General features: G+C 43.3%; 1 protein-coding gene across 4 annotated transcripts in view; it reads left to right on the top strand.

Moving 5' to 3' along the window:
• The window catches only part of stk32c (serine/threonine kinase 32C), a 298054-nt gene that overhangs the window by 131025 nt on the left and 143771 nt on the right, over nucleotides 1-23258 (top strand). For 3 of the 4 annotated variants that reach the window (XM_078413689.1, XM_078413688.1, XM_078413691.1), the window contains exon 2: nucleotides 10168-10223. In XM_078413689.1, coding sequence (XP_078269815.1) covers nucleotides 10168-10223 — 56 coding nt within the window. Of the gene's footprint in view, nucleotides 1-10166; nucleotides 10224-23258 lie in introns of all 4 variants that reach the window. The other variant, XM_078413690.1, reaches the window with a different exon arrangement.

The following is a 23258-nucleotide window of genomic DNA, read 5'->3' as shown; positions in this document are numbered from 1 at the left end:
TGGAGGTCATGGCCTCGGATTAAAAGACTTCTCTTTTGGAAGATGAGGAGGAAATATTTTAGTCAGAAGGGGGATGAATCTGTGGAATGATTTGCCACAGAAGGCTGTGGAGGCCAAGTCAATGGATATTTTCAAGGCAGATAGATAGACTCGTGATTAGTACGGGTGTCAGAGGTTATGGGGAGGGGAATGGGGTTAGAAGGGAGAGATAGATCAGCCATGATTGAATGGCGGAGCAGACTTGATTGGCCGAATGGCCGAATTCTGCTCCTATCCCATGACCTTAGAATCATAGGAAGATCATTGGTGAAGCGGCTGAAGGTAATTGGGCCCAGAGCACGACCCTGAAGAGCCCTTGCAGTAATGTACTGGGTAATGTAATGTAATGGTTGATTGACCTCAAACAATTGCAACCATTTTCCTTTGTGTAAGGTATGACCACAACGTTTGCAACGCTTTCTCCTTCAACCCCCATTGATTGGATTTTTACCAAGATGCCTCTGCCATCTTCAGTCAAATGCTGTCTTAATGCCAAGGGCAGTTAGTCTCACCTCATCTATGGATGGCATTCAGTTCTTTAGTTGAGGTTAGGACTAAGGCTATGATGAAGTCAGGAAGTGGTCCTAATGAAGTATAAATCTGGGCATCGTCAGACAGGGTATAGGTGTTTAAGTACTATTTGATACCACAATTAACTATTTTCTTCTCTTTGATGATTGAGAGTTGGCCGTTTGGACAGTGATTAGCCAGATTGGACGTGTCCTGTGTTTCATGAACAAGTCAGACTGAGGCTGATTTCCACAATCATTGTAGATAGGTAACTGTATAAGGGCCAAGTTTTCCCGACTTGCCATTTCCCTGTGTGTGCTGATTATTTCATTCCTCCTGTTGGAATTCCAGTGATAAGTACTGTTTCCTCCACAATGCTAAGAACATGAATCAATGGCTGATTGGGATATAAGGATGAAATAGATGGCAGTACAGTTTCTATTCAAGTTGTTGCACTGTTGCGTTCATGCAAACTGTTTTCATCACGAGCGGTTTGGAGGATGGAAATGCGGCCACATGCTGTATTCTCACATGGCAGAAGATGACTGCAGCTCCACCGTAACTGGTAAACCCATCGCGCCAATAAGCTGGCAAGGACCTGTAAATGATCTCCATGTAAAGCCCATAGTAGTGGGGGTGAAAGTGACCTAATGCAAATGAAATCGGGCCTTGTCCTATTGCAGCGTCTATCTGCTTAATGAGGTACCTGTCTATGGCACCTGTCAATGGCACCTGTCAATGGCACCTGTCAAGGGGTGGGATATATTTGGCAGCAAGTGAACAGTCAGTTCTTGAAGTTGATATGTTGGATGCAGGAGAAATGGGCAGGAGTAAAGACCTGAGCGACTTTGACAAGGGCCAAATTGTTATGGCCAGGCGACTGGCCCCACTGAATGTGCAGGAAGGAACTGCAGATGCTGGTTTAAACTGAAGATAGACACAAAAAGCTGGAGTAACTCAACGGATTAGACAACATCTCCGGAGAAAAGGACTAGGGTGACGTTTTGGGTCGAGACCCCTTTTCAGACCCTTCTTCTCGACCCAAAACATCACCTCTTCCATTTCTCCAGAGATGCTGCCTGACCCGCTGAGTTACTCCAGCTTTTTGTGTTTGGCCCCACTGAATGATCTGTCTGGTCGTGCCTGTAAACACAATCAATTCTCAGTGGTAACATGTAAGTAAGATCCCGCTAGAGGAATTTCAATGACCGTACAATTTCCTGGAGCAGATATCACTGCACGTCCTGATTTCAAGGTGAACATTAGGAGACCTTTTGGGGCTGTCATCCTGATTCCATTGTAACCTGTGCTGCAACGAATGGAAGAGTGAGCAGGTGCAGCTGTGAGGTTCTCTGCTCCCCTAGCAATGGATAATCATGGGTTAATGGGCCACAGGACAATCTAAGGAAAATGTCTGTGTTGCCTAAATAGGATGTACACTGATGAACCAAAACATTATGACCTGATGAGCCAAACCATTATGACCACCTGCCTAATATGCTGTTGTGCCTCCGTGTGCAGCCCCTTATGCAGCAGGGTGCGATGCACTGTGTATTGTGACACATTCCTCCCGTGACCACCATTAACATTTTCTGTGACTTGTGCCACAGTAGACCTTCTGTCGGGATAGCCTTCGATGTCCTCGCGCATCGATGAGCCTTGGGCGCCCAACACCATGTCTGTTGCCGGTTTGTGGTTTGTCCCTCCTCGGACCACTGTCAGTAGGTACTCACCACTACTGACCGGGAGCACCCCACAAGCCTTGCCGTTTCAGAGATGCTCTGACCCAGTCGTCTGGCCATAACAGTTTGGCCCTTGTCAAAGTCGCTCAGGTCTTTACTCCTGCCCATTTCTCCTGCATCCAACACATCAATTTCAAGAACTGACTGTTCACTTGCTGCCTAATATATCCCACCCCTTGACAGGTGCCATTGACATGTGCCATTGACATGTGCCATTGACAGGTGCCATTGACAGGTGCCATTGTTAGGTGCCATTGACAGGTGCCATTATGCCACTCTGTAAATTTAATAATTTAATAATTATTAAATTATTATTTAATAATAAATAATATTATTATTATTATTATTATTATAACAAGATAATGTTGTTCATTTCGCCTGTCAGTGGTCATAATGTTTTGGCTCATCGTGTATATAGGCTTTAACTCAAATCAGTAGTGGTTATGCGGCCTTACCTGGGTTTTTTCAGCGGACGGCAAGTTTAATTGATTGTCAGGTCCAGATATTTATGGCACAGTGTTGGGATGAAAAGGGATGGTGACAAAGAATAGGCAATAGCGGAGGAGTTGGCAGACGGTTGCAGCATGAGGTAGGATGTGAGCCAGGGGTCAGTCTAAGAATAAAGGTATGTGGAAGACATTGCAGTCTGATCCAATTAGTTCAGCTACTCTAAGCTTTGTAAAAGGAAGCCTGTCCTTTGTTTGGGATTACTGCATTGAATATTTTAATAAAATTGCCCACCACGTCTCTTTACCTTTGACAAACAAAAAGTACCTTGTTGGTGGTGGTGAATGTTTATTTGATAATTATTTCCCATCCTAGCTTATATTATTATACAGCCAAGTTTCAGAGTGAATCATGAACCTTTAGGCTTAAAAAATACTATCAAGAAAGAAGAGGTGAGAAATTGATAAGATTGCTGCCACATAATATTTCTCCTTGGCAGTCACAGTAAATGGCAGCAACATAAAATAGGCTGCTGTTGCTTTTGTTTGAGATTAAATAATGCTTTTCTGCACATTGCACGATGATCAGTGAAGATGTCCCAGGTTTACCATGTGTTGTCCACAACTTTTCCAGGCATTCAGTGATAGTTTGTATGTTTGGTCTGTGAGTGGTCATGGGCATTGGCCTTGCTTCAGAGATTGAGACTTTGGAGATACAGTGCGGAAACAGGCCCCTCGGCCCACCGAGTCCGCCCCAAAGAGTGATCTAGCACGAACCTGCACACGGGGGACAATTTGCAATTTTACCAAAGCCAATTAACCTACAAACCTGTACGTCTTGGGAGTGTGGGAGGAACCCGGAGAAGACCCACACAGTTATAGGGAGCACGTCCAAACTCAATACAGACAGCACTCCATGTCAGGATCGAACCCAGGACTTTGGCGCTGTAAGGCAGCAACTCCACCGCTGTGCCACTGTGCCAGCCCTCATGGAGCTTTTCCCTCCAATTTGCAATCTATCTCCTGACTTGGAATTACATCACCAGTCCTTCATAATTTCTGCATTGAAATCATGGTAACGCTGTGGGAGTACCTTTTATAAACTCAAACTCTCCAGTAGGATTGTTGAGGTTACAAGGGGTGGCTCAGCATTACTTTCTCTGGGCACTTAGGAACAGGCAATAACTGGTTGATGGATCTCGAAAATGAACTCGGGGGAGAGAAACTTACATGAAGCATTAAAATTGTCACAAAATTAAAGTTTTATTTTAACATTGTACTTATATTTTATATTAGATAGTTTACATAATCTATGCTATGCTATACTGTGCTATGCAATAAATATATTGGTTCACATTGTGGTGATTATGGAGATGAAAACTGACAAATGAAATAAGATATGCATGACATGTTGTATCATTGTACTCTCTGGTGATTGTGAAGAATGCCACATGTTTGTTTTGGAATTTCCCTAAACAGAGGGCATGCTGACCAAATTCACCAGCAAAGGAATGGTAAATCATTTGGCAGCTTTTGCAGACATCTTCCGTTTGAGGTTCCCATCTGCTTTAAAAGGGCATCAATAATACTGGTGCCCAAGTAGAGTAAGGTGACGTGCCTCGATGACGACTGATGACGACCGGTGGCACTAATGTCCGTTGTGATGAAGTGCTTTGAGAGGTTGGTTATGATGTATACCATCTCCTTCTTCAATAATAAACTGGACCCGCTACACTTTGCCTACCGCCACAACTGGTCAATGGAGGATGCGATCTCACTGGCGGCCACTCCATTCAGCACTAGACCACTCGGACCATAAAAACACAGATGTTGGGCAGTTGTTCTTAGACTACAGCTCGGCGTTCAATCCCATCATCTCCTCCAAGCTGGGTACCATGCTAACGGAACTGGGTCTCTGCGCATCCCTTGGATCCTTGACTTCCTCATCAACAGAGCACAATCACAGACATGAATCGGCAGCCCCTCCTCCTCCTCAATAACCATCAGTGCGGGAGCACCGCAAGGCTCTGTGCTCAGCCCTCTGCTCTACTCACTCTACATTCACGATTGTGTAGCCGGACACAGTTTGCTGACGACACCAACGTTGTTGGACAAATCATAGATGACAATGAGTCGGAGTCTCAAATGGGGCCAGAACTACAACCTTGCGCTCCACGTCAGTAAGACCAAGGAACTGATTGCGAACTTTGGGAGAGGAAAATGAGGATCCACAAAACCTGGCTTCATCAATGGGACGGTGGTGGACGGAGTTAAAAGCTTCAAATTCCTGGGCATAGATATCTCCGAAGATCTGTCCTGGACCCAGCACATTGATGCATTCATAAAGAAAGCCCTTTCAGCACCTCTACTTCTTTAGAAGATTCATATCCGCTGTTCCCCAATTCCCTGCCCACAAATCCCATGCACACTCGGAGGCCACGATCCCATTTTGCTGCTTTTTTCAATCACTTATACGGGGGAACATATGGCATGTGAAGACGAGATTGATGGAGAACATGTATTAAGGGTGTCAATGAAGGAGAGCGAGGTCATTGCATAAGAATGAGTGTCAATGGTGGGTGGACAGATGGGGATGTGAGAGAATGCATAGAAGGGAAAGCAGGGCACAGCTGCAAGGCAAGTTGAATGCTACACTGATGTAGACTTGAGAAGAGTGAAGTGGTTGGTGTGATATGCATAGTAGGATGTTGTCAAGTGTGTGTCATTAGTCACACATTTCCCTCCTTCATCTGGTTCGGCTTCCCTGCCTCCAACATATACATATATCAATTGAATTGAATTGAATTGAATACTTTATTGTCACATGTGACAAGTCGCAGTGAAAGTCTTTGCTTGCTTTACCTTGCCTAGGTAGGCAAATAGTCGCTCATGAAGGATGCTTACACCCGGATCCTACATTGTCCATTGTTCATGTGTATCAAGTTGTATGATACAATCATGCCAACTTCTGTCCTCTCTTATCTCACTACATCTTAGTGGAAGTTGCTCAAGTTGCTTGTAGACCCCGGCAGCATATTCAGTGAAGCATTAAAGAACCATGGAAAGGCCTTTGTCTTGCTTGACTCCATTTTTGCTTTTCCCTAGGTTGCCATTCTAACACACTTTCGAATCACATTTTCCAGTGCACCTCTAAATACCAGTGCATGGATTTTAAATGTGCTGTTTGGTTGCAAAACCAAGAAATAATATGTTAATGGAATAGTGTTGGTAAAATGTTGCTTGCAAGCGTGCAAATCTTTACACCACTACCAAGGCTGTATTTGAAAAATCCAGCACAACATTTAGGAAAATAAGTTGTTTTTCCATGCAATAATATTTGAATAATTTAAACAGATGTGCAGGTTCCATGGGCAATTAGGAAAGCAAAGGGTATATTGACCTGTTTGCTGGAGGATTTGAGTATACAAGTGTAGATGTTCAATTACATGGGATGTTGATGAGACCAGATCTGGTTTATTGTAGGTAGACACAAAATGCTGGAGTAACTCAGCGGGATAGGCAGCGTATCTGGAGAGAAGGAATGGGTGATGTTTCGGGTCGAGACCCTTCTTCAGACCTAAAATGTCTCGACCCGAAACGTCACCTGTTCCTTCTCTCCAGAGATGCTGCCTGCCCTGCTGAGTTACTCCAGCATTTTGTGTCTACCTTTTGATGTAAACCAGCATCTACAGTTCTTTCCCACACATCTGGTTTATTGTATATGTTTTTGGTCTCCTTACCTAAACAATATGTATACTTGCTGCAGAGGGAGTATAGTAGATATTCACCAGACTGTATCCTAAGTTGGCTGCTCTGTCAGGAGAGAGTGAGTAGACCAAGCCTCAGTTTTCTGGAATACTGTATAGGGGAAAAGAGGTGGCTTAATTGAAATGTACAAAATCCTTGGAGAATTCAACAGAGTATGTGCAAGGTGAATACTTCCCATTCCCAAGAGGTTCAGAATTAAGCTTCTTCTTGTCAAAACAAGGAATGTGCAATTTGGGTTGAAATGAGAGGAAACTTTTCCATTCCTAGAATGGCAAATCTTTGGATTCACCACTCTGGAGATTTTAGGAAGCTTCGTCAGTGATTGCATTCAAACTAGAGTTTGTGGGGCTTCTGATATTCAAGGTACCCAAGAATATGGAGATAGGGTGGGTTTCGAAGCAGATCAGCCTGTTCACTGCTGGAGCGGGTGTGAGAAATCTTCTGTTCATATTTCTTAGTTTCATTGCTTTATTCACACCAGATATTCATTTAGCTGCATATCTGGAAACATGAAAATATCTGTGAATCCTGAGCACTTGTTCACACATTACAAATTGCTGCCACCATTTGCTGCCACCATAGATACTGTCGCCATTTTAGCTTGGTACTCTGCATCCTACGTACTGTAGTTGTGTTTTCTTTTTTTAAGACTGTAAGGTTACTTTTTAAGACTGTAAGGTACTTGCCTTGAGCATTATGGTTTTTAACAGGCATTTCAAAATGTGAAGATTAATAAAGATCAGGAATGTTGTTGCGTGTAGGAAGACACGACAGATGCTGGTTTAAACTGAAGAAAGACACAAAAAGCTGGAGTAACTCAGCGGGACAGGCAGCAAGAAGGGTCTGAAGAAGGGTGTCGACCCAAAATGTCACCCATTCCTTCTCCCCGGAGATGCTGCCTGCCGGGTTACTCCAACTTTTTTGTATCTTTCTTAGGAATGTTGTAGCTTTGGTGGTCAGTGGGGAATTAATGCTGGTGAGGAATTCTGAAAAAGAATTACTGGTGGGTTAGCATTCAATCAGCTATGGTTCTAAAGATGGGTTCCTCCTGAAATATTAACTTTTCTGGCACATTACTCATTTCCAGAATATTTCCAGAATATTCTCTGAATATTTAAGGATGGCACAGTGGCGCAGCTGTTAGAGGTGCTGCCTCACAGCACCAGAGATCCAGGTTTGATCCCCAGCTCGGGTCCAGTATGTGTGGAGTTTGCACATTCGCCCACTGACCATAGGTGCTATGTTTCCCCCAGGTGCTCCAATTTCTTCCCACATCCCAAAGACGTGCGGACTTGCAGGTTAATTGGCCTACAAGTGCCAATTGGCCTACAGGTTAATTGGCCTACAAGTTAATTGGTCAGTTGCCCCTAATATGTGCAATGAGTTTCTGCAGCTTTTTGTGTCCAATATGTAGTCAAGTCAAGTCAAGTCAATTTTATTTGTATAGCACATTTAAAAACAACCCACGTTGACCAAAGTGCTGTACATCTGATTAGGTACTAAGAACGAACATACAATAGCACACAAACATAACAGCACATTCATAAACAGTTCACAGCGCCCCCTCAGAGGGCCTCAAATGCTAGGGAGTAGAAATAGGTTTTGAGCCTGGACTTAAAGGAGTAGGGAGTGGATGAGACAGTGGGATAACATAGAACGAATATGAGTGGGTGATCGATGTTCGGTGTGGACTCGGTGCGCCAAAGTGCTTGTTTCAATGCTGTATCTCTAAACTAAACACATTTGCATGGCTTGAAGTGTGAAGATCGTGTTTGGTGATATGTAGCATCCTGGTATAAAGTGTCCCTCTGCCATGTAGGACTTCTGATAAGAGTCATCCTATCAAAGCACCTGATGAATTCAAATTCATTTGATTATGTGGCTGAGGTATGAACTGGATCTGTATCAGTAATGTTGATCATGAAGCTGCCGTATGATTATGGAAGCACGTCCAATTCACTAATGACCTTTCAGGGAATGAAATCTCCCATCCATACGCGGTTCTGTCGACATGTGTCTCAAAGCTCACACTAAATTAGTTCAGATTAACTGCCTTCTGAAATGGCCTAACAATCTACTCAGTTCAAAATTAATTCGGACAAGCAATAAATGTTAGCCAGGGTATTGTTGAGTGCATCTGTTGGGTGAATAAAAAAATCAATAGTTTACAGGTATGTGGCACGACTAACCCGACAATTTTAATTCCCGTCCCACAATGTTGGAATATGTGGGAAGAACCTCAGATGCTGGTTCACACGAAGATAGACACAAAATGTTGTGTCTATTTCCAATACGGTGGAAACTGACTAAGTTGCAATGATATTCAGATCATTCAGTAACTTGCTCCTTTGTGTCCCCACTGTTTGCTGTCTCCAGAAATGTGTTGATCCATTCGTCATAAGTAGGAAAGTACGAACATGAACGTGTCAAAGCAATATCTGACTGACTCACCCACAGCGTTTCAATATATACTTGCCAAAAGAAATGGATGTTCCCATTTTAAGTATACTATGTTTTAAACCAAAATATGTTTTTCCAAGTAGTTGTGGATATTTCATAACACTGTGCAGCATCGTACAAAGAGCCTATTACATTTTACATTATATCTGTTGAATTACTGTGTTCATTTAGCAGCCTTGTTCTCAGAGAAAGGCATTATATATTCTTCAATCAACATTTTATCCATGCCATTTTTTTAATTGACTTTAGCCGACTGCATTGTTGGAATAGTTTTATGGTAATCCAATTGTAAACCATGACCACATCTGACATTTTAATCAGTTTGTTCAGTGCAAGAACAAAACAGGAACCCCACAGAAGAATTCTGAACAGAACGTACGTTGTTCAAAAGATTCCTTTTCTGATCCTATAAATTCTACTTAATTTTAATCAGTTGTATGCCTCAAGGTGTCTCAAGTTTTTTTTAAATTGTAAATCTATTATTGTACTGCAAGAGTATTATTGCATCTCTGAAATCCCTAGAATTGATTTGCCTCATGAAAACATCAACTTAGTTTTCTATTTCCTGTGGTTATCATCTAATTATTTTATTTAATCCATGGTGCCAGCAAACAAGGTTTCACGGTCATTTATTGTCACATGTACCAATTAAGATACAGTGACATTTGAGTTACCATACAGCCATACTAAGTGAAAAGCAACAAGACACACAACCGCATAAAATAAAAGTTAACATAAACATCCACCACAGCAGCTCCCCGCATTCTTCAATGTGATGGAAGGTAATCTTCTCCCTCTTTAATCTCCCGCACAGTGCACATGTTCAGGAAATGTGAAATGAGGTGGTTAAATAAACTAATACCATCAATCTATCTGTTACAGTAAAGACGAATTCTACCGGGAACTGAGTGCCTTACTGGCACACTTTCAAACTGAGTATAAAAAGGTCTTGGAATATTCCTACTACAGCTGAAAAATAGTCAGAGTTAATGCAACTGCAATTATATAAACAATAATAATAATGGAGCTATTAACTCTTCCAGTACCACTGACAAATTGAACTGGTGATGTAAGGTCTCCAGTGTTTTAAGAGATAGATCTACTTCAGAGGAATCTGGAATTGCTTTATATTCTGGCATGGAAAAAGTAGTACACCTGTGATTACAAAAACATTCAAATATTTTATTTCTTTTTTTTTGCAGTGAATTTTGACCACTTTCAAATACTCCGTGCTATTGGGAAAGGAAGCTTTGGAAAGGTATTTATGCAAGCTTTGTTTGTTTAATAACATGCAAGTCATAATTTTGACCGACAATTTCCGCTTGTAAGATTGGTTATGTTGAGAGTGACCATTCTTTAGATTTGAATGTACAGGATGTCACATGTAGTAAAACTAGTAGACAGCAGAATAGAGGAAGAAGCTCTTGATGCTAGTGTTTATTTTGAGTGGTTATGATTATTTTGTCAAAGTACATGGTGCACAATCTTTCAAATGTGATTTGTTAGCATCGGATGAGGTTTAAATAACGAAGCCATATTCAGAAATGTTTTAGCTTTTACAGACTATGGAGAACATAAATTTGAGAAACAGGTAATGGAAATTTTGAATTTAATTCATTTTGCTCATAATCATTGATGAAACGTTTGGTTCCTACATGGTACTGCAATGTTTCTTTCATCAGGTTGGAGAAGATAAATACTTATGACCAGTCCGTTAGTTAATCACATTTATTGCTGTGGGACGCACTGAAGCTCGGTGCAGCCAACGCCAAGGCTCTGTGGGGGAGGACCACAGTCTAGGGTCCTTCGGCTGCTGGACATGTGGGGCAGGATGTGGTGGAGACGCCCCTCCAAATAAGGGAAGGGATTCCACGCCAGTGGGCCACATCAGTGGCAAGGGTGGGGGGTAATTTTGTGTAATTGGTGTATTGAATATCTGTATTGAACGTATGTATAATCTCCGAGAATGCCGGATGGAGTTTTGGAAGGAACATGTTTTGTATATAAGAAAATAACTGCAGATGCTGGTACAAATCGAAGGTATTTATTCACAAAATGCTGGAGTAACTCAGCAGGTCAGGCTGCATCTCGGGAGAGAAGGAATGGGTGACGTTTCGGGTCGAGACCCTTCTTCAGACTGAAGAAGTCTGAAGTATATATTTATATATACTTTTGTATATATTTATTTCTTGAATAAAGTATTTTTTGATAATTAAAAAAAACACATTTAAAAATACACTGAATCCTCATTCTCAGGGATAAAAGCATGGACTTGCTGCAGGTAACAGTAAAAGTGGATTCCCCTGAGATCTACTTCATTGTACTTAGTACACCTCCCCCCCCTCCCCCCCCCAAATATAAAAGTGCACCATAATGTTGTAAAGCATTGATGTTCATTCGTAGACATAGTAAAATAGTAAGGAGACACAAAATGCTGGAGTAGCTCAACGGGTCAGGCAGCATCTCTGGACAGAAGGAATGGGTGACGTTTCGGGGCGAGGCTCTTCTTCAGACTAGTAAAATAGTAAGATGACCTTCTCCATTGTAAATACAGTCAAGAAATATTGAAGATCCCGCCCATCTCCACACATAGACAACCACATTGATCCTTAAGGGGCTCCATTCTCTCCCTACTTTCCCTACTCCCTATTTCCTGGAAGTGGCTGCGCCTTGCGGCTGTGGCTCACCGACAGTCTGTCTGTCTTTTTCTTTCTTTGTGTATTGTCAGCGTTTAAATGTATGTAATATAATGACCTATTTTTAGCTGTGTATATGTGGGGGTGGGGGGGGGGGGGGGGGGGGTGGGGGAAACCTTTTGTTTTAAATCTCCTCCTCAACGGAGATGCGACCTTTTTCCATGCCGTATCTCCGTTCGCGCTACGGCCTAACACCGTGGAGTTGGCGGCCTCCAGCTGGGATCGACCTTGAAGGCTCCGGTTGCAGGGCCTGGACTTACCATCTCGGAGGCTTCGGCCGCGGGCTTTGCGCGGGAGCTCGCAGGTCCCTGGCTGGCGACCAGGTATCGGGAGCTCCAGCCGTAGCAGCCTCTACTGCCCCGAATCACCAGGCTCGATCGACACGTTCGCAGGCCCTTCATCGCCCTGCGTGGCTCGGCCGCGGCACTTTCCATCGCCCGGTGGGGCTCAGGACCTTCATCGGCCTGCTCGGCTCGGCCCTGGGACCTTCCATCGCCCGGTGTGGGCTCAGGACCTTCATCGGCCTGCTCGGCTCGGCCCTGGGACCTTCCATCGCCCGGTGTGGGCTCGGCCCTGGGACCTTCCATCGCCCGGCGGGGGTTTCGGGAGTCGGGAGCCTCGATCGCCTCGAGGCAGCAGTTTGACTGCCTGACCGCGGGAGAGGAACGGAGGAGGAGATAAGACTTTTCTTGCCTTCCATCACAGTGATGGTTGTCTGTGTTAAACTTGTGTGGTTGTGTGTCTTGTGCTCTTTATTGTTTGTGACTGCGTGGTAACGACCATTTCGTTCAAATTTGTTTTTGAATGACAATAAAAGCAATTTGATTTGATTTGATTTGACTTACCCTTTTGCTCTTAATATACTGACAGGATTTCTTGGGGTTCCCCCATACCTTACTTGCCAAAGCTATCCCATCTTCCCCTTTGCCTTCCTGATTTTCCTCGTGAACTCTAACATCTCCTATACTCCGCAAGGTTGTCACCTGATCGCAGCGGTGTTTATCTGACATCCCCCCCTTTTTCCTGACCAGAGCCTCAATATTCCTTGTCAACGAGCATTCCGTAATCCTGCCAGCCTTGCCCTGAACAAAATTATGCAAAGCATATAATGGAAAGATGCATTGAAACTAAAAAGGTTTTTCAGTGTGCCTTCTGTTTGGTCATGTGCAATTTTTACATTCATCTCTATTGCTGCCCAGAAATTCAATTGTGGATATTTAATGTGTTGTGATTAAATTATGATGCAAAATCAATTCATAGAATGATAGTGCGATAGCAACTTTAGATCCATATGCTTCTCCACTCTAAGATGCCTGCTCTCAATGGATGTAGGGTATGAAACAATAACGCCAATTGTCACAGAAACCAAATTTGTTATCGATGGCTGCAGCTTTGGTTGACTAGTTCAGTTTAGTTTAGAGATACAGCGCGGAAACAGGCCCTTTCGGCCCACTGGGTCCGCGCCGACCAGCGATCCCCGCACATTAACACTATTCTATACCCATTAGGGACAATTTTTACATTTACCAAGCCAATTAACCTACAAACCTGTACGTCTTTGGAGTGTGGGAGGAAACCGAAGATCTCGGAGAAAACCCACGCAGGTCACGGGGAGAACGTACAAACTCCGTACAGACAGCACCCGTAGTCAGGATCGAACCCGGCTCTCCGGCGCTGCATTTCACTGTTAGGCAGCGACTCTACCGCCACACCACCGTGCCGCCCTAAATGTCCTGGGCTGTGAATTGGGAAGAAGGCCTGCTCAAGTATTCAAACAAAAGGGCAGACCATGGTTAGATAGTCCATTAGTGTGATGCATTGATGGTCAAGGTAACTGAGCAGTATTCAGATGACATTAATGTTGCCCACAAGCACTCTGGTCTTCCTGGGTGATCTCACACTCAGCATTGTGTAGGAAGCAACTGCAGATGGTGCTTTAAGCCAAAGATAGACACAAAAAGCTGGAGTAACTCAGCGGGTCAGACAGCATCTAGGGGAAAAGGGATAGGTGACGTTTTGGGTTGAGACCTTCAGACTGAAGTAGGGTCTCTGCTCGAAATGTCACCTATTCCTTTTCCCGTAGATGCTGCTTGACCCGCAGATTTACTCCAGCTTTTTGTGTCTTGTCTTCACACTCAGCATGGTTCTCCTGTGTCCACCTTCGGGTTCCACACAACAGTCTCTCCAAGTTGCCCCAGTTGCAATGTCAGCTGCAATAGGACATTGTGCAAGTTATAGGCGATTGAAGTATGGAGTTGTGCAAAAGACCCATGTACTGTACTGCTCACCTGCACGAAACCCCCCAGGGCACTAGATTAAACTGCATTGGGATCTCCCATGGAAAACCATCTGAGCAACGACCTTTACTGAGGTTGAATCACTGTGCTTTGTGCTACCAGCAGATGTGAGTGGAATACATTGATGCACTAAATTTTGTAGCAGGCTTATCACGTAAAGCAGAAAAATATAAGCTTTAGTAGTTTGATGAGTGGGGAGAATTCTGCATGTTTTTGCAAAATTTGATAGTGTCTCTTCTCTTGGCTTTCTCTGTCAGTTGCTGTTACTTTAGTTCTCTGGAAAGGCAGTTCATGGCTTTAATGGAGAATAACTTGCTAAAGTTAATATGCCCTGACACTGTTTAGCCGTGAACAACTGTCTCTTTTGAAAATGTCTCCAAGTGGAATTAATAAGAACATGAGAAACTGGAACAGAAGTATGCCACAGAGCCCCTTGAACCTGCTCTGACATTTAGTAAGTTCAAAGCTGATTTCATTTTGCCCCCAATTCCTCTCTGAGCATAACCCAGCCCCAATATTATGTATCTTTGCTTATCTCTTCAACATCGTCAATAATTGACCAACGTGGCAGTTTAATGGAGTCACAAGGAACTGTGGTTGTTGTTTACAAAAAGAGAAACAATGTGCTGGAGTTACTCAGTGGGTTACTCAGCACATCGGGAAGGGTCCCGATCCGAAACTTTACCTTGGTTCAATGGCAACAAAAAGTTAATTATTTGTGTCAGTGCTTTGTGTGCAGAGGAGCCTCTTCTAGATTGGCAGAGTTTAAGAACAACAACTTTACAATAGCCAACCAGTTCTGTGACACATTTCTCCGACTACTTCATAGTTAATGGTAAGAATAAATGCTTCATGCAATACATTTAGTCTAAAAACCTGATGACTTCTGGAATTTTATTTGCAGAATACATCAGTATCTGTTTACCTTTTGAGGTGGATGTGTTGTAGAACATAATAGCATGAAAACCATGCTTAAAATAAACCAGACAAGATGGGTGGAGGTGAGAATATCTTTCTATGCTTTAAGTTGGTAGAAAGGATGTTGGAGATGGATTCAACAGTAACTTGCAACAGGGAATTAACAATATACTTAGAAAGGAAACATTTAAGGGCGGCACGGTGGCGCAGCGGTAGAGTTGCTGCCTTACAGCGAATGCAACGCCGGAGACTCAGGTTCGATCCTGACTACGGGCGCCGTCTGAACGGAGTTTGTACGTTCTCCCCGTGACCTGCGTGGGTTTTCTCCGAGATCTTCGGTTTCCTCCCACACTCCAAAGACGTACAGGTTTGTAGGTTAATTGGCTTGGTAAATGTAAAAATTGTCCCTAGTGGGTGTTGGATAGTGCGGGGATCGCTGGGCGGCGCGGACCCGGTGGGCCGAAGGGTCTGTTTCTGCGCTGTATATCTAAATCTAAAAAAAATAATAATCTAAATTTAGGAGTGTGGAGTATGAACAGGTTTTTCAAAAGTTGTGGCATCATCAGTCAATCTGTTTTATGTATGATCACCGCATATTTAATTTCTGTACATTTGGTGATTTTTGCCATTTTACAGAGACCATGATGACAATGCACAATGTAGTTATGAATACAATTTTTTTTTGTTCCTGTGCTTCAACTTGCTGCGAATATGCAGCATCCCAGGAGCTGGTAAGACTGTAACATAAACACTGCTCAAAACCTACTTAAGGTCCCTTAAGATCGAATATCTTCTTGGGCATGAAATGTTTCCTTCACATTGTACAATCAAGTAATTACATGTGGAATGTAGATGCAAGAAGCTGCAGATGCTGGTTTACAAAAAAAGGTACAAAGTGCTGGAGTAACTCAGCGGGTCAGGCAGCATCTGTGGAGAGTGTGGAACATTGGAACCCATTACATATGGAGCCCTGTCTACACTACAAAAAGTGTGCCAACCAGTCAACTTCCTTCAGACTGAAGAAGGGTCTCAGCCTGAAACATCGCCTATACATGTTCTCCAGAGACGCTGCCTGACTCCTTGAGTTACTCCAGCACTATGTGTCCTTTTGTGCATTGACCAGCATCTGCAGTTCCTTGTTTCTACAACTTCCTTCTGTTATTGGATGAAGTGTGAGGATGTTTGATTAGTACGGGTGACAGGCGTTATGGAGAGAAGGCAGGAGAATGGGGTTAAGATGGAAAGATAGATCAACCATGATTGAGTGGCGGAGTAGACTTGATGGGCCGAATGGCCTAATTCTGCACTTAGCATTTATGAACATGTTCCTTCACCTTTCTCCAAAAATATTGTTATCCATGACTATGTACAGGATCTGGATAATATCAGTGTTTAGGTGACTGAATGTCAGGTATGCACTGCATGAATTAAGTGAAAGTACTATCCAAGCAAAAAAACTCAATGATCATTTTCATCAATATCAACAACACCATTAATACCAGATATATCAACATGTTCCCTTTGTGGGAAGTGCAGGTTCTAATCCACCATCTACAAGATGCATATTAAAAGGTTGCTGGAATAATCTCATCAAAATGCACATGTGACGAAATAAAATCAGAAAGGGGAAAGAGAAAATGGGGCCAAATGCTGATGGAGTATTTTGGATAACTGCAATGGGGAATAGTTTTGAAGGAAGCCAGAGCATGCGGATGTGTCTCCAAAAGTGCATAATTCATAGCCATTGTCAGAGCATTCTGATAACGCAGGTGCCTTTGTGAAACCTGTAACGGGTTAATTAGTGTAAAAGCACAATGCAGGCAAAAACTGTGTCAAAGATCATGTGGATCTTTTTTAATAGACAATAGACAATAGACAATAAATGCAGGAGTAGGCCATTCGGCCCTTCGTGCCAGCACCACCATTCAATGTGATCATGGCTGATCATTCTCAATCAGTACCCCGTTCCTGCCTCCTCCCCATACCCCCTAACTCCGCTATCCTTAAGAGCTCTATCTACTCTCTCTTGAATGTATTCAGAGAATTGGCCTCCACTGCCTTCTGAGGCAGAGAATTCCACAGATTTACAACTCTCTGACTGAAAAGGTTTTTCCTCATCTCCGTTCTAAATGGCCTACCCCTTATTCTTAAACTGTGGCCCCTGGTTCTGAACTCCCCCAACATTGGGAACATGCTTCCTGCCTCTAACGTGTCCAACCCCTTAATAATCTGGGAACAGCCTAGTTTGACTGTTCCCAATGGCCATTAAATAAATTATAGTCTTGATTGCCTTACCCAATCCTTCTGGTGTGTCTTAATGTTTTCTTTAATTCACATTTGAAGCTCAACACCACAGGCACACCTGCTATTGAATTGGACGCCTGTCTCTCAATCTGCCTATGGCTCGAACTTCATTTAACATCCCAAGCTCACTCATCATCTCCCAGTCCCACAAACGTTATCACTCTGCAGTAAAGGGGAGAATTGCAATCTAATCCGCTCTTGCCTTGAATGCATATTGCTATTCTTTCATTGCTCCTGGGCCAGTATTATTGAATGCTCTCGTGGCTGTTCGTAGGAAAACTAAAAGCAAAAAGCTTGCTTTGGTACAACAGATGCAGCGATAGATTAGATAAAGCGTATCGATAGGCTAGCCAAATATTTGTCATAGTGTAGCGGAGAAATCAACATGGAAACAGGCCCAGTGGTCCACTGAAACCATGCTGGCGAACATCTGCAGTTTCTCTGAAAATATATCAGGCTGAATCCCAGCCTAAACTTGGCTTTTGTCTCTCACAGCAGAGGCAACTGAACCATCCTACCAAAAACTTCAGATGAGGCCTTAGCTCCATCTACCTCATTAGACACCCTTGGACTATATTTGATCAGACTTTACCGGACTTTATCGTGCACTAAACATTATTCACATTATTCCCTTTATCGTGTATCCGTGGATGGCTTTATTGACAATAAACAATAGACAATAGGTGCCGGAGTAGGCCATTCGGCCCTTCGAGCCAGCACCGCCATTTAATGTGATCATGGCTGATCATTCTCAATCAGTACCCCGTTCCTGCTTTATCCCCATACCCCCTGACTCCGCTATCCTTAAGAGCTCTATCTAGCTCTCTCTTGAATGTATTCAGAGAATTGGCCTCCACTGCCCTCTGAGGCAGAGAATTCCACAGATTCACAACTCTCATGCATTATCTTTCCACTGACTTGTTCGCACTCAACAAACAGAGTTTGTACGTTCCCCCCTTGACCGCGTGAGTTTTCTCCGAGATCTTCGGTTTCTTCCCACATTCCAAAGACGTACAGGTTTGTAGGTTAATTGGTTTGGTACAAATTGTACATTGTCCCTAGTGTGTGTAGGATAGTGTTAATGTGCGGGGATCGCTGGTCGGTGCGGACTCGCTGGGCCGAAGGGCCTGTGCCTGCACTGCATCTCTAAACTAAAACGAAACTAAAAGCTGTACGAAGGAACTGCAGATGCTGGTTTAAATCAATGACAGACACAAAATGCTGGAGTAACTCAGCGGGACAGGCAGCATCTCTGGAGAGAAGGAATTGCTGACATTGCGTGTCGAGACCCTTCTTCAGACTAAACTAAAAGCTTTTCACTGTACCTCGGAACACGTGACAATAAACTAAACTAAACCAACTCATGGAATGTTTGTGGTCGTTACCTTTACCAACTGTGCTGCCCCACTAGGCCCCCTGCAAACCATTGCCAAAGGCGGAGCAGGTCACACTCAGCAAGTACTGTCAGCAGGCCTTTTCCATTGGTTTTAAATGTGTCCGAACAATTACTAATCATTTCTGTTATTTAAAATGATGTTAAATTAAAGAGATAGACACCGAATGTAGGATCGAACTGCCAAGGCTGTCTTAAACCGAAGATAGACACAAAATGCTGGAGTAACTCAGTGAGTCAGGCAGCATCTCCGGATAAAGGAATGGGTGACATTTCGGGTTGAGACCATTCTTCAGACTGAAAGAGAGCTATTGGGGGACAAAACCCATGCCCTCCGTTAATCTTGTGACTGTCGAGATGGAGATCCAATCCCTCACCTGTGTGCTGGTCCCAGACTGGGCGCTGAGTCCAATGGCAGGTTGGGTCTACACACGGATTACCACACAACCCTCTGGCACGTTCTGTGCTTTTGTGTTCCAGTTTGTGGGCTCATAACTTTGATAGATTCACTGCAGTTAGCCAATGCTCCTCTGTAGTTCGGCCTGCTTGCCAATAGTGCGCACTGCCTCAATAAGTAAAATCACGAGACCAACAAATAATCATTCCTAAGAGTAATTTCACAAAGAAGAAAACATGAAAGCTTTCATCAAAGTGAATTAGCTGCTGAAAATGATCCCAGTATAATTTCCAGATACTGACACACATGTACTTTCTCTCTCGGGTCGCTTGAAGTTCAATTGTAGGCGTACATCAAAGTGCATTCTCTAGAATGTTGGTACCGAGTTTATTTTTTTCTAAGAATTAAAAAAAAAAATGAAATAGTTCATGGGCACAATGTTAAAATAGATAGAATGATAGACAGCAAATTAAGGACAGAATAGAAAGCTAAAAATATTTTAATGGAAGGAGAAATGTTGCACGCAACAGAGAGGCAGCAGCTGACTGGTTTCTTGTTTTGTTTATATTCCATTCTAATTATAATTTTCCAAGCATTACAAAGGAAAGTAGCATTCTTTGTCATACCCTGAACCTGTACAAATGGTTAAAATCCGGTTACTTTGAGGAGATGATAATTCTTGGGAGATTCTTGGATTGTTAAAGAGATCTAGAAACAAGATTAGGTGATCGCCTTTCCTTTAACAATATGGAATGGTTCAAAGGTAGAATGTTCATAGTTATAGAGTCATACAGCGTGGAAACAGGCCCTTCGGCCCAACTTGCCCACACTGGCCAACATGTCCCAGCTACATCAGTCCCACCTACCCACATTTGGCTCATATCTCTCCAAACCTGTCCTATCCATGTACTTGTCTCACTGTTTCTTAAATGTTGGGATAGTCCCTGCCTCAACTACATCCTCTGGCAGCTTGTTCCATACATCTACCACCCTTTGTGTGAAAAGGCAGCCCTCAGATTCCTGTTAAATCTTTTTCCCTTCACCTTAAACCTATGTCCTCTGGTCCTCGATTCACCTACTCTTGGCAAGAGACTCTGTGATCTACTCGATCTATTCCTCTCATGATTTTAGACACCTCAATAAGATCACGCCTCATCCTCGTGTGCTCCAAGGAGTAGAGTTCCAGCCTGCTCAACCTCTCCCTATAGAGATTAAGAAATAGAATGCCATTCTAAATTCTGGATCTGTGATTGATTTGTATTGCATTTTCGTGAAATTTATTTATATTTCATAATTGAAATGGGAAGTAATAGAATTCCTTGAGTTTCTCATTAAGATTGTATTTTGCAAACAATGAACCTTATTTTTAAAAATGGAGTAGAAAATAAGAATCATGGACTTGCAGGTGGGCAGTAAGTTGTGGGTTACGGGAGACAAGCTGAACTTATCTTCATGAACATTAGCATGAGGTGAACTTTTAGTTTTAGATTTCTGAAAACTAGTATTTATTTTGCATCTTTTAACTTTGGTTCATGCGAACAATATTTTTACCTGCTCCCATTAAATATCTATAAAGTGAAGAGATGCGGCCATTATCAAGATGGTTCCAAATAGTCCCATGTATATGGAGAGCTTTTCTGAATATCCACATCTTGATTGTTGTTTGTGACATGAGGCAGATGATGGCTGTAGATGTGATAAAGTTACTAAGAAAGACCTTGCTACATAAACTCTCAGGGCTGCCAATTAAGTATTGAACAGGGTCGATCACCTTGGGCAACCTAAATTCAGAAAACCCTGAGGCTAACACCAGCAAAGTGTGTGGATTTGTTTGGGGTACAAAAATGCACCAACTTGTACGTTACAAGTCCATCTAGGGTCCGTCCATCCCAGGTCCCCGACAGTCCGTTCAGGTGAGGCAGAGGTTCACTTGCACCTCCTCCAACCTCATCTACTGTATCCGCTGTTCTTGGTGTGCGCTCCTATATATATTGGCGAGGCCGCAGACTCGGCAATTGTTATGCTGAACACTTAGTCCTCCTTGGCCTGCGCGATCTCCCGGTTTTCCAGCATTTTAACTCCCCTTCCCATTCCTACACTGACCTTAGTCCGCCTTGGCCTGCGCGATCTCCCGGTTTTCCAGCATTTTAACTCCCCTTCCCATTCCTACACTGACCTTTCTGTCCTGGGTCTCCTCCACTGTCCGAGTGAGGCCACGCGTAAGTTGGAGGAACAGCATCTCATATTTTGCTTGGGGTAGCTTACAACCCAGCTGCATGAACGTTCTCTCCCTCTCTCCCTCCCTCCCTCACCCTAGTAGTCCTACTAGTTCCACTGTTCGCATTCTTGCATCCCGTCATTATCACCTCTTCCCCAGCCAACCATGGGCTGTCATGGGCTCCACCCTTGGTCACCTGTTCCCCGCCCTGCTTTGTTCTGACCTTTTACTTACCTCCAGTTCCCTCCTCTCTACTTTCAGCCTGAAGGAGGGTCCCAACCCGAAACGTCACACATCCTTTTCCTCCAGAGATGCTGCCTGACCCGCTGAGTTACTCCAGCACTTTGTGTCTATCTTTTGTATGTTACTCAGTCGTGCAGATCTGTTTGGAAATATTGGAGGCAAAGTGGTATTGGAAGCTTCAAAGGACAGAGGAGAGAGAATGAAAGCAATGGGCATCACAGGACACAGCTACCAGAGCCACAGCCACACAGGACCAGAGTCCTGGGTTCAATTATACCCTTGGGTGCTGTCTGTGTGGAGTTTAGACAAACTGAATATGATGCTTGGACTTCCTCCAAGTGGTCCAGTGAGCCATGGGTTAGTTTGTGTGTAAATGAGTGGTAAAATCCAGAGGGAGCTAATGGCATGTTGGCCTTCATAACGAGAGGATTTGAGTGTAGGAGTAAAGAGGTCCTTCTGCAGTTGTACAGGGCCCTGGTGAGACCACATCTGGAGTATTGTGTGCAGTTTTGGTCTCCTAATTTGAGGAAGGACATCCTTGCTATTGAGGCAGCGCAGTGTAGGTTCGAGAGGTTAATCCCCGGGATGGCGGGACTGAAGTATGAGGAAAGATTGGAAAGACTGGGCTTGTATTTACTGGAGTTTAGATGTTTGAGAGGGGATCTCATAGAGACGTATAAAATTATCAAAGGACTGGACAAGCTAGATGCAGGAAAAATGTTTTCAATGTTCGGGGAGTCCAGAACCAGGGGCCACAGTCTAAGAATAAAGGGGATGCCATTTAAAACTGAGGTGAGAAAAAACTTTTTCACCCAGAGAATGGTGAATTTGTGGAATTCTCTGCCACAGAAGTCAGTGGAGGCCAATTCACTGGATGAATTTAAAAGAGAGGTAGATAGAGCTCTAGGGGCTAGTGGAATCAAGGGATATGGGGAGAAGGCAGGCACGGGTTACTGATTGTGGATGATCAGACATGATCACAATGAATGGCGGTGCTGGCTCGAAGGGCCAAATGGCCTCCTCCTGCACCCATTTTCTATGTTTCTATGTTTCTGTGAGTTAATGATAGTGTGGGGAGAATAAAAAAGAGGGATTCATGTAGATTAGTGTAAATTGATGGTATTTATTCACAAAATGCTGGAGTAACTCAGCAGGTCAGGCAGCATCTCAGGAGAGAAGGAATGGGTGACGTTTCGGGTCGAGACCCTTCTTCAGTCTAAATTGTTGGTTGATCACTGCACATTCATGTACTGGAATACCTCTATCTGTGCTGTATCTTTCTGATGATGGTATTAGAATTGTGAGATGCAGAATATTACAGTTCATTATGATGCTGGAAATATTCAGCAGGTTAGGTTGCTCATGTAGAGAGAGAGAGAGAGACAGGATCACACTTCAAAGGCACTTTCACAGTCCTTCAGTCTACCAGTGGCCCAAGAGAATTGAAAAATATTGGTCAGAACTAATTCCTATATGCTTCTCTTAATACATGGGATACATTTCAGCTAGCTTTGCCAATTTGTCCATTTTGAAAGATATCATTCATATTCCACATTCCTTCCCTTTAATTCCTCCATTGTTGGAGAACAAGTTGGAAAAGTATTGCAAAGAACTAAATCCTTTGTCTTCTATCTTTACACATGTTGGTCTCTGTTTCAGTAATGTTTAGTGAGAGAGAAATAAATATTGGCTAGAACATTGGGGAACACTCCTTCTATTGAGGATAGTGCCATGGGATCTGTTAAATCTTCTGTGGCCCACATACAGCTTCGTTTGCTACATTCATTTTGAAAGGTGGTATCTGTGGTAGTTCTTCACTACAGCCTA

This window comes from Rhinoraja longicauda, chromosome 16 (assembly GCF_053455715.1).
Source record: "Rhinoraja longicauda isolate Sanriku21f chromosome 16, sRhiLon1.1, whole genome shotgun sequence".
NCBI lineage: Eukaryota > Metazoa > Chordata > Chondrichthyes > Rajiformes > Arhynchobatidae > Rhinoraja > Rhinoraja longicauda.
This window is presented reverse-complemented; position numbering and strand designations above follow the sequence as displayed.